The sequence below is a fragment of the Anarrhichthys ocellatus genome, unplaced genomic scaffold, assembly GCF_004355925.1.
Source record: "Anarrhichthys ocellatus isolate YVR2014 unplaced genomic scaffold, GSC_Weel_1.0 scaffold1509, whole genome shotgun sequence".
Taxonomy (NCBI): Eukaryota; Metazoa; Chordata; class Actinopteri; order Perciformes; family Anarhichadidae; genus Anarrhichthys; species Anarrhichthys ocellatus.
The window spans coordinates 1-10,921 of NW_022281483.1; the positions used below are offsets into that span (position 1 = coordinate 1).

At 47.2% G+C, this 10,921-nt stretch overlaps 2 protein-coding genes across 2 annotated transcripts; one reads left to right on the forward strand and one right to left on the reverse strand.

The window, feature by feature from the left end:
* Window positions 1-10: 10 nt before the first annotated feature.
* On the forward strand, window positions 11-7,391 carry LOC116377657 (proteasome adapter and scaffold protein ECM29-like). The gene is made up of 25 exons (XM_031839343.1): window positions 11-483; window positions 877-931; window positions 1,054-1,168; window positions 1,326-1,394; window positions 1,492-1,609; window positions 1,728-1,895; window positions 2,019-2,098; window positions 2,342-2,447; window positions 2,631-2,678; window positions 2,762-2,880; window positions 3,108-3,258; window positions 3,382-3,447; window positions 3,546-3,635; window positions 3,822-3,888; window positions 3,979-4,070; window positions 4,181-4,247; window positions 4,376-4,573; window positions 4,686-4,897; window positions 4,977-5,020; window positions 5,132-5,324; window positions 5,434-5,581; window positions 5,900-6,005; window positions 6,104-6,192; window positions 6,272-6,343; window positions 6,493-7,391. Exons 1-25 carry the CDS (start codon window positions 241-243, stop codon window positions 6,630-6,632), a joined length of 2,856 nt encoding a protein of 951 aa, XP_031695203.1. The 5' UTR covers window positions 11-240; the 3' UTR covers window positions 6,633-7,391.
* LOC116377656 (structural maintenance of chromosomes protein 2-like) lies at window positions 6,736-10,747 on the reverse strand (the record flags this gene model as incomplete). Its single annotated transcript, XM_031839342.1, has 7 exons — window positions 6,736-8,619; window positions 8,741-8,888; window positions 9,025-9,185; window positions 9,370-9,486; window positions 9,587-9,787; window positions 9,939-10,058; window positions 10,673-10,747. Coding segments are annotated over 7 exons (1,008 nt in total), but the record flags the coding sequence as incomplete, so codon positions are not given.
* Between the last annotated feature and the right edge of the window lie 174 nt (window positions 10,748-10,921).

A 10,921-nucleotide genomic window follows, 5' to 3' on the forward strand; every position in this document is an offset into this window, starting at 1 on the left:
TGATTCGGGAATTAGGTCATTTCTCAAGCTGTGTTCCCATTTGATTGATTTTGGTTGTCCAGTATCTTCACGTTGCTATTATTAAAGTGATCACAGTCGTCAAGCGGTCTCTTGCACACTGACAGCGGTTGTCGCGGTGAAATGCATAATGATGAAAGACAAATTATCTGTCTAGCAATTCTGCATTGCTAGTTATCGGATATGTGACAAATTTGATTAACCCGAGTATTAATTGTATTGATGTTTCTTTATCAACACCTCGAATGCCCCTTCAACAAAACAAGTATATCTTTTTCTCCCTTTAAAAATGTTTCCACTCTCTTCCTTTTTCTGTTAGATGTGAAAAATAACGACGTGGTTCCGTTTGTCCTCGCGTCCGTCCTGGCCAGGTACATACCCAGCCAGAACCCTCATGTCCGACAGGCCGCCTGCATATGGCTGCTGTCTCTGGTGAAGAAACTCAGCCAACACAAGGAGATCACGGTGAGCGTCTGGTACAACTGTACACTTCTGAAAGTGAAGAGGCACGGGGTCACAGTTACCAAGAGAGGGAACACTTAGGCAGCAACTGTTTATGCAAAGCCTCACATAGCGACTTGAGTTAAGAAGAGTTTGTGATTTTAAATATTACAAAACTATTTGTGTAATACTTAATTATGCTTTGTCCTATTTTTGGTGAGTGAGATCTGGAGTTAAGACCTTTGCACGCCACGCGTGCATTTAGCTGTAGAAAATACACTAATGCCTTTTTCTCCTAATGAGAAAGAACTCATCAGAGCTTGAAGGCTACATTTTGTTTTGTCGCAAAGAATAAAAGAACATAGACTTGTACATACATCAAACCCGTAATACAAACTTTTGCCTTGACTCTTCCAGTCCCATTTGAAGGAGATTCAGGTGGCGTTCATCTCTGTCCTCTCGGACCCTGATGGTAAGAAGAGACTTGAGTCTAATCTGACTCCGTTATTACTTCACACCAGCTCATGCTTTTTAAATGTACAACATTACAAAACTAACCATCGCCCCCCTTGCTCGCCCTCTCCTTTCACGTAGAGTTGAGTCAGGATGTGGCGTCTAAAGGCCTGGGCCTGGTCTATGAGATGGGAGGAGAGGCGGACCAGCAAGAGCTGGTGTCTACTCTGGTGGAAACACTGATGACTGGCAAAAGGCGAGTGGATGGTTGAGTAAAGGAGGACAGAGTGAAACAGTAGAAAGAGGCATGGGAGGCTGTAGCGTCCTTTCTGCAGAGGGGGGGGGGGATAAGGTTGAAACATTCTCAGTGTTCATACAGATATTGTTAAATTCTTGTTTGTCTTTGCGAACAGAGTGAAACACGCCGTTTCAGAAGATACAGAGGTGTTCCAAGGAGAAGGTTTGGGGAAAACACCTGACGGGTAAGTCTGATGTCCCCACTGTTAGACATTTCTGCCCTTCCCAAATGTAGTGGAAATGCTTTGTGTGCACACACTGACCTTCCTCTCTCATGGACAGTCACGGCCTGACCACATACAAGGAGCTCTGCTCGCTGGCCAGCGACCTGAACCAACCGGATCTCGTCTACAAGTTCATGAACCTGGCCAATCATCATGCCATGTGGAACTCCCGCAAGGTATCGCATCCGCGCATCGTCGTCGCCAAGTCAATTTCCCCTCTGCCACATGTGCCCCTTCTCTTGACTATCTGGGCCCGTCTCACCCTTCCTTCCCCCTGACCTCTCCTCCTTCCAGGGGGCAGCTTTTGGTTTCAACATGATCGCATCCAAGGCCGGGGAGCAGCTGGCCCCCTTCCTGCCCCAGATCGTGCCCCGCCTGTACCGCTACCAGTTTGACCCCAACCTGAGCATTCGTCAGGCCATGACCAGCATCTGGGACGCCTTGGTCACTGACAAGACCCTGGTAGGAGCTCGGTCTTGTGCGACATACAAAAAAAACATAGAAAACAAACGGGTGTGAAATTAGATATAAAATAACATCGTTAGAAGTAACGCGAGCATGCTGGTTTGTTCTGGTGCCTTTCAGGTGGATAAGTATCTGAAGGAGATCCTGCAGGATGTGATTTCCAACCTGACCAGTACCACCTGGAGAGTCCGCGAGTCTAGGTACAGTAACTACACACACACTAAACATTAGTAGGAGTACTTTTCTATTTAAATTCATTTCTATTTAGCTTAGTCATTGACTGAAAAGATAAAATACTCCAAAATGCATGTTCTAGTTTCTATCTAGGTTTTATTTTTTTATATACAGTATTTAGATATTGTAGTCCTACGGTAAAGAAGCCTTCGCTGTGATGTAAAAGTCAGATGATAGATCTGCTTCTGATGGATTGATTTCCCCTCCAGCTGCCTCGCCCTCAACGACCTGATTCGCGGCCGCCAGGCTGACGACCTCATCGATCACCTGGCAGAAATGTGGGAGACGCTGTTCAGAGTCCTCGATGACATCAAGGTGAGCGGGAAATGATCCAAGAGCAGCGGATAGCTCTGACACATTGTGTGGATGGACACACGAGATGATGAATCCTATGAGACTGTCATGTAGGGCAGACATTACACACGCACAGCAGAATAACTACAATAAGTATTGCGTTATTTTGTAACGCGTTTCTGACCGTGTCGTCTTGCATTTCAGGAGTCTGTGAGGAAAGCAGCAGACCTGACGCTGAAGACGCTCAGCAAGGTAAAACTGTTGGTCCCAACAGCGGCCTCTGTGGTTGTTTGCGTGTTCACGGTACAAGTGTCTCGTGTCACCCGTCTGTCCAGGTGTGTACTCGTATGTGCGAGTCTACGGGCTCTGCAGCCCAGAGGACCGTGGCGGTGCTGCTGCCCACCCTGCTGGAAAAAGGCATTGTCAGCAATGTGTCGGAGGTCCGCTCGCTAAGGTACCGTCTACCCTCCATACGGGGGCTCTGACCTCGATCTGAAGGTGCTAGTTATGATGCAGCTCATGCTGCATGTCTGACATTTTAGAAGTGCGCGGTAGATGGCAAACTGGGTGACAATGTTTTGACGTTGAGCAGTGTGGCTCTTTTTGTTTCAGTCGCCACGTTGACCAGGTTGTAGCTCGTGCCTTGTTGTCCCTGAACTAATCAATTAAATTCCCTGCCAGCATCCAGACCCTGGTGAAGGTCAGTAAGACGGCGGGCGCCAGACTAAAGCCTCACGCCTCCCGGCTGATCCCGGCCCTGCTGGAGGCCCTCAGCACCCTGGAGCCTCAGGTCCTCAACTACCTCAGCCTCAGAGCCACAGAGCAGGAGAAGGTACCCTCAGTTGTCCGCCGCATCTCCACCCCAAAGTCTGGCAACCGGAGCCTGTACGTTTTTTTTTTTTTTTATTTATTTATTTTTTTTTAAAAATATTTCTTTCTTGAATCACTTCTCTAGAGTGCCATGGACGCTGCCAGGCTGAGTGCGGCCAAGTCCTCTCCGATGATGGAGACCGTTAACATGGTATGAAACAAAACATCCGGATTAATTTGACAAAATGTGACAAAAGCCGATGCGATCTGTTTAGTGAGGATCCGTCTTGTGTGTGTCCCTGTGCTCAGTGTCTGCAGCACCTGGACGTCTCCGTGCTGGGAGAGCTGGTCCCCCGGCTCTGTGAGCTGCTCAAGAGTGGAGTCGGCTTGGGCACCAAGGTACACACACACACACACCTATGTAGTCTCTAATTCCTAGATTTTGTGCAAGTGGTTGATGCTTTGATTCTTTTTTTTAAATCCAAGCTGTGTCTTGAATGTCGGCTCCTTGCCTCCCGTACGTATGTAAAGATGCAGCGTGTCGAGTCGGCGTGTTTATGCTCGTCTCTCTGTTTTTCGGCACAGGGAGGCTGTGCCAGTGTCATCGTCTCACTCGCAGTGCAGTGCCCCCAGGACCTCACCACATACTCGGGTAGACGAAGCTCATCTCTTCCTGGAATGTGTTTTTTAATGTTTAATGCGAGCGAACTGACGATAAAGATATTGTTGTCGTTGTTTCCAGGTAAGCTGATGAGTGCCCTGCTGAATGGCATCCATGACAGGAGCACTGTCGTACAGAAAGCGTTTGCCTTTGCTTTGGGACACCTAGTCAGGGTAAGCACCACTCCTGCTCAAGCATTTTTATTCTAATAATTACAGCATGGCTCGTTCTCAGTGACTTAGTAAGCATAGCTGGTTGCACTTGTTTCCCCCCCCCCCATCAGACAGCAAAAGACAGCAGCGTAGAGAAACTACTACTGAAGCTCAACGGCTGGTACCTGGAGAAGGAAGGTGAGGCGGCAGAGAAGTCGATTTGTCCTCGATATAATGATTCTGTTTGTGCATTAAACCCAACGGCACCTTTGGGACACCCGCTCTCTTCTTCTTCTCCTCGACTCTCTTCTCTCTCTGACTCCCAGAGCCGGTGTACAAGTCATCATGCGTGTTGACCGTGCACGCCATCAGCCACTACAGCCCCGACGTGCTGAAGGGCAACGCGGGGGTGGCTCTGCCGCTGGCCTTCCTGGGAATGCATCAGGCGCCGGGTCCCGATGAGGAGAAAGGAGAGGCCCACGATGCCACGCTGTGGGCTGAGGTGTGGCAGGACAACGTCCCGGGTGAGAACCAATTACATATGTAAACAGATAAATGACAGACTACGTGGATATAGAAAAAAACTCTAATCTCTACGTATTAGCTTCTATTCTCTGAACTTCTCTTTGACTCCAGGAAGCTTCGGGGGCATCAGACTCTACATGACAGAGCTGATCGCCATCACGCAGAAGGCCCTGCAGTCCCAGTCCTGGAAGATGAAGGCTCAGGGTGCAGCTGCCATGGCAACCGTTGCCAAGGAACAGACGGGCTCGTTGGTGGCGCCGCACCTCGGCATGGTGCTAACGGCTTTGATGCAGGGGCTGTCCGGACGCACATGGGCGGGCAAGGTAGCGGCTGAACAACAGCGAGGAGGAGATAGTTGTCACAAAATACATTTTTTTTTATATCTTTGTTTTATTGTTTCAGGAGGAGCTACTGAAAGCCATTGGATCCGTCGTCTCGAAATGCAGGTGAGAGTCCTTGCAGAGCTGTTTATTTTACCCACTAATGCCAGTCTTATTTGAAGGACAACATTCATTTACCAGAGTTTTAATTGCTTCCGTTGTTCCTCCGGCTCTTAGTGCGGAGCTGAAGAAGCCGTGCGTGGGCCAACCCAGCGTCTCCGAGGTGCTGGAGCTCGTGTTCAAGGAATGCCGCAAGGAGAGTCTGGTGTACAAAATGGCCGCTGTGCGCTGCGCCGGAGACGTGCTCCAGAGCAGCCAGGAGGACCGGTTCAGCGACATGGCGGAGATCCTCTTCCCCCTGATCAAGAAGGTTTAAATCCCGTCTACTCATCTGATACCGCTCGTTTGCCATATCGGCAGACATCATTGAGACACCTGTTTGAACTGTGTTCACTCTATCTGACCGATGTCCCCAACAGAACTGCCCACAGAGCGGCGGCGCGGCACACAGGTTGCGGGAGGGGGATGACGATAAGGACTCGAAGGAGAAGGAGCTGCAGACGGAAGCCCTGCTCTGTGCTTTTGAGACTCTTGGAAAGGCTTGGCCCAGAAACCAGCAGACTCAGAGTAAGACACACACACACCACTGGACCACCAGATGACTGCTTCAGGGAAGTCAATAAACCCGTAACCTAATCAAGCTGTAGACTTGTTCATACGTTGTGAAAAATATGAATCCCAGACACTTATTAACATTCACACACATTATGCAGCAGGGTTTGAGGCTTCAAATCATTTTCATTTACTTTTTTTTTTAAACAAACGCACATCTGGACTTTTGACTCCGATTTGTTGTGGTCCTCATGTACTGCACTGACGAGCTAGTGGGATTTTCAAGGTGTCCTAACGTAGTTAGACAATGTTGTGAACTCTGTCTGTCTGTAGCTCGCTTCCAGGCGGCGGTGTGCAGTCTGATGTGTGAGAAGCTCAAGCTAAGCACCTGGAAAGTGCAGCTCGCCGTTCTCCAGTCCATGAAGGCGTACTTCAAGGGGTAAGGGCCAATCCAGACAAACGTGTCCTAAACCCTGAGTCTATCAGTCATGCTAATCGGTTATGTTGACTCCGTGCGTGTGATGTTTTTCTCCGTAGGTTGTTGCTGCTCGAGAAGGGCGGTGAAGACTTTGACGCATTGTCTCAGATCCTCGCAGAGACCTGCGGCGCTCTCACTCACCCTTTAGGTAAGAGCCTCACAATGTCAGTGTAGTATTCTAGTATCGTACGCCGACACATTATCACCATGTTTGTTCTCCTATCCAGAAAACAAAAGCTACTCGACTGTGAGGACGGAGGCCTTGTCGGTTGTGGATGTGATCGTAAAGAGAACTGGAGGTAAGGGTTTCTGGGGGCATATCCCTCTGACCAGAGCGAGCGTGAATGTGACACGCTCCAACACGCGCATATAAATAATGAACATGTGTATGCTCTACTTTGATCCATCCGTCACTGACGAACTGTTCCCCTGCCTGTGGTGTTAACAGAGAGCGAACAGTGGGACTGCATGTCCGTGAAGAGCCGGGAGCAGCTGCAGCGCTCGCTATCAACGCTGCAGACCGACAGCAGGCCGGACCTGAGGGATAAGGCCCAGGAGCTACGCAGACACATCCAGAGCCAACCCTGAACACACACACACACATATAGAGCTCACCAAGCCAGCCAGATACATGCAGTCATAAACACAGAATACAACCAAATGGAGCATCAACTTTTTCTTTTACTTCTTTATTAGTCGAACGAAACGCATCACACACTCCTCAGTCTGAGGTCTTTGATTCAGTTATCTTCTCTTAAACGGATATTCACAAATCTCTCAAGTCACTGCATTACTTATCCATATTACGCAAGCTGACACACACACACACACGCTGATTTCATGTTTAGCGGCTGACGAAGCTTGAAGAGACTACAGTAACACAACTCGCAGTGACGAAGTGGTGGAGGGCGAGGCTGTTATTGTAATGTGTTAATTTTTATTTTGATCCTTTAAATGGATGGTAACATAATGAAAATAAATGCTATATAAACCAATGTGTTGGGTTTGTGGACACTGTATATCTAGAGCCCCAAAATGGGGACTTTTACTACTGTTGTGGGTTTGCCTACTCATCAAATATCAGAACAGCAGCAGGGCGTTCCTCACTGTTTCACCACCGCTGCTGAGCAGTGGTGAAAGTGCTGAGGTTTCTCTGTCTCCTGTTTGAGGTGAATGAGCAAGACTACAGCAAATTGAGTACGCTCTTGAGAAAGGAATAAACAATAAAAAAAAAATTTAAAAAACCTGTTCAGTTGAAAGTGATGCTACAGTTGTTTGAATTTGTCCCCGATGATAAAATAAAACTACCCCGATGATAAAATAAAACTACCGTGACAATTTTGACAAGTGACTTTCTTTTTGTCCTAATAAGGAATGATGGTTTTTAAAATCAAACAAACAAGATGGTGTTGAGTTCTCAGCAATTCAAACTCATGGTCACACATATTGATGAGACATGTATTCGTTGGGTACAAACCCAAACAATAACGAAAGGTTGAACTTGCATGGTTGACGGTCAGAAAAAACATCATGCACTCTAGCCGCATGTTAAGTTATTCATCTCGGGTAAATAAATGCTTACATCTCAGCTGCATTATCTAGTTGTACATTCTGGTGAGGTTCATCTAACAGCCAATCAAATATCATGTGACTTAGTACAAGACCCAGCTGTAACTGATGCATTTGACATGAACCAAAGCAAACAATCCTCCAGAACTTGTATTTTTAAGGAAGACAAGCAAACATTCCTAGAGGGTTATGGTCACTCAAACTCAAAAATATGAAGTTATTTTTATGGTTGGTGTATTACTGTATGCAATAATCTGGTACATTTGATGTTCAAACAATCCGGTTAAATAGTGACTATCATCTTGGCAGTAAGTGTTATTTGTTTGCTAATAAAGTCTATGAAATGTAACTGTAAAATTGCAACTCGGCAACCAAATAGTGTGGCCTGAAGATTTTTGTAACGTGAATAAAGATAAATTGTCTGACCACTCTAGTGTCCAACACTGCAGGTTTTGGTTTTTTAGTTTCATCCAATCAAAGTACAAAGTATGTATATTTAACCTGCTTTATTTACTAAAACATATGGACACGTTGCATAGCTGCATATCAAACTGACAATGTATGGCAGAAGAGCATGAACACGGACTGGAAAAGAGACAGAATAAACAAGGACACTTTAGAAAAAAAAAAAAAAAAGACATTTACAGTTGAAAAGGTTTAAAATACACAAAGATGTGAAGAAAGTCCACACTTGCTGAACAAACACGTGCCATATAAACTATTAGAAAAGAGCAAAGGCTAACGACAGAGGAAATGTATACACAATTGATTGCCAGAAGTTGAGCTGCCAGAGCACATTTAGAATGTGGCTGTGCAGCGATTAGCTGATGAGCAGTTTGTTCCTCTTGTCCTTCTGACGAGCCTTGTCCTGGCCTTTCTGCGGGAGGTTGGCGTCACTCTGGCTGAGCGCCGTCCGCGACACCGTGGACATGCCGTCGACGAACTTGGTCTTGTACAGGACGTTGGCGTTGGTGAACATGCCGTCCTTCAGGGACACCACCACGAACTGCAGGGAGAGAGAAAATTTAGGAAGGTCACTCGTGTGCATGTATTGCTCTTTGATGCACCCGGAACTAAGAATTCATGGCCGCACTAGTCTACGTGAGGTTATCAGAACGCCTGCATACCTGGGAGTGTCTGAAATGTGTGCGCAGCATCTGTCCGATGTTCTGCGTGTGCGAGAGATCCAGGGCCGCGTCCACCTCGTCCAGGATGTAGATGGGAGCTGGTTTGAACAGCAGCATGGCCAAGATGAGCGACAAGGCCACCAGTGATCTGAACACACAGACGCAAAGAGGACGCTCAATACGGGGGACGGACTTCATTCATCGTCCATGGAAACCGTTACACCCATGCTGCTAAAAATAGACAAAACAATGGCGATGGCCATAGAAGTGTTGTTTTTGCTGACCTTTGCCCACCGCTGAGCTCGGTGAGGTTCTCCTTCCAGGTGCTGCCCAAGGCCACCTTGAACTCGAGACCTTCCAGGACACCATAGCCCTGTTGGGGAGCCAGCTTAGCAGTGGCCCCTGGCAGCAGAGTGGAGAAAATAGAGCCAAAGTCCTTGTTTACCTGTAGAGGAAGGGAAATAATAGAAGGGAAGGAAACGTAACAGGAATTACAGTGAGGTCCGAATCCATGAGACAGAGTACCTAATAAACTGGCAGTGCTGTGTGTATTGTTTCTCAGTGTACAGAGCCCAATGTGAGATGAAAGTGAGCCACAAATGGAAATAATGCTGGGAGAGAGAGCAGACCTTCTGCCACGCCACGTTCAGAGCCTCATTCTTCTTCTGGTCCAGCTCTGTGATGGTCTGCAAGATTTTGGCTTTGTCGTTCTCCACGATCCTCTTCTTCTTCATCAGGTCGTTGTACTGCAGGAGGGAAGACAGTTGTGTGGGATAAACGTAGAGTCTTTCAAAGCTTTTTTTTTTTTGCATTCGCTGACACACTCTCTCGCTACTCTGTCCTCACCCTCTCCTCGGCCTCGTTCAGCATGTTCATGGCCCTCTTGTTGACGTTCCTCTCCAGCTTGCTGGTGGTCTCCTCCAGCTTCTTCAGCCGCTGACCGGCCTCGCGGGGGTTGTTGGTCTTAAAGTCGTACGAGGTGTTGGGCTGGCCGAAGAACTGGCGCTCCGACCTGATCCAGTCATGTTCCTCCAGCATCCGAGACACCTGGAGGACCAACGTTATGACGAGGGGGAGAGATGGAGAGTGTTTAGAGGACACTGATCATGAAGACAGATGAAACTATCAGAGACCTTAGAGATCACAGAGTTACACTACTTAAGTAGAGGACTGAGTGTGTGTGAGTGTGTGTGTGTACCTTGTCAGCAGCTTCCTGGCTGTCTTTGCGGTGCTTACTAATGTTGTGTTCCAGCTCCTTGATCTTCAGCTGGACTTCGTTGTTCTGCTCTCTTATCTTATTGGCCTCTGTGCTCTTACCCTGGAACATTCAGTTTAATAAAACAAATATCAAACAATTAGTCATATCCTAAAATTCCAAGCTGTAAAATAAGTCAGCACTAGACAATTAAGAAAGTGCAATAGACAAAGAGGAAAGTCAAAGAGTTACTAGAAGCTTCTAAATTAGGAGATAAAAAAACCACAACATTAAAAAGGAACAGTGTGGAGCATTTTGGGAGGATCTATTAGCAGAAATAGAATATAATATTCACAACTATGTCTTCATCCGTTTATTATCACATGAAACTAAGAATCGTTGTGTTCGCGTTAGCTTAGAATGAGCCCTTCACCTCTACAAAGGGAGCAGAGTCCACCATGTTTCTTCAGTAGCCTAGAATGGACAAACCAAACACTGGCCTTTTAGCGTTTTCATGTCACAGCAGTTGTCTGACACGTCAGACTTCTGTTGCTCCTATAGTACGGTTATTATGGTAAGCATGGCCTCCGAGAAGTGGCGAACAGTCGGTACCGTGGTTTTGCACTCAGAGGCTGACGTTACCGCAGAGCGGAGGGCTGTTCAGTTTGACGGCAAATCCTACAAACTGCCCTTTTAAAAAATAAAAAGGAGCAATCACCAAAAACATGTGCAATCACCTTGAGCTCTTTGTCCTGAGCCATGATCACTTCCTTCTGGTTGGCCAGCTCCTCCTGGGCTTTGCGCACTGCCTCCTGCACAGCGAGACAGAGGAGGGGGTACGGTGAGAGAAAATACCAAGAGTAGAGTAAACATGTACCTAGAAATGTGAGCTCCTGGGGAGATCAATTTCAAAGAGCACAAACTTGTGAGCGTACACGTACACGTACACACACACACACACACACACACACACACACACACACACA

Bases quoted from the DNA above. Each gene is read 5' to 3' on its own strand.
- LOC116377657 (XM_031839343.1), top strand. From the start codon at position 241: ATGTTTCTTTATCAACACCTCGAATGCCCCTTCAACAAAACAAGTATA. The intron at 1,610-1,727 runs GTATCGCATCCG...TCCTCCTTCCAG, and splicing joins CCATGTGGAACTCCCGCAAG to GGGGCAGCTTTTGGTTTCAA. The intron at 4,248-4,375 runs GTGAGGCGGCAG...TCTGACTCCCAG, and splicing joins CTGGTACCTGGAGAAGGAAG to AGCCGGTGTACAAGTCATCA.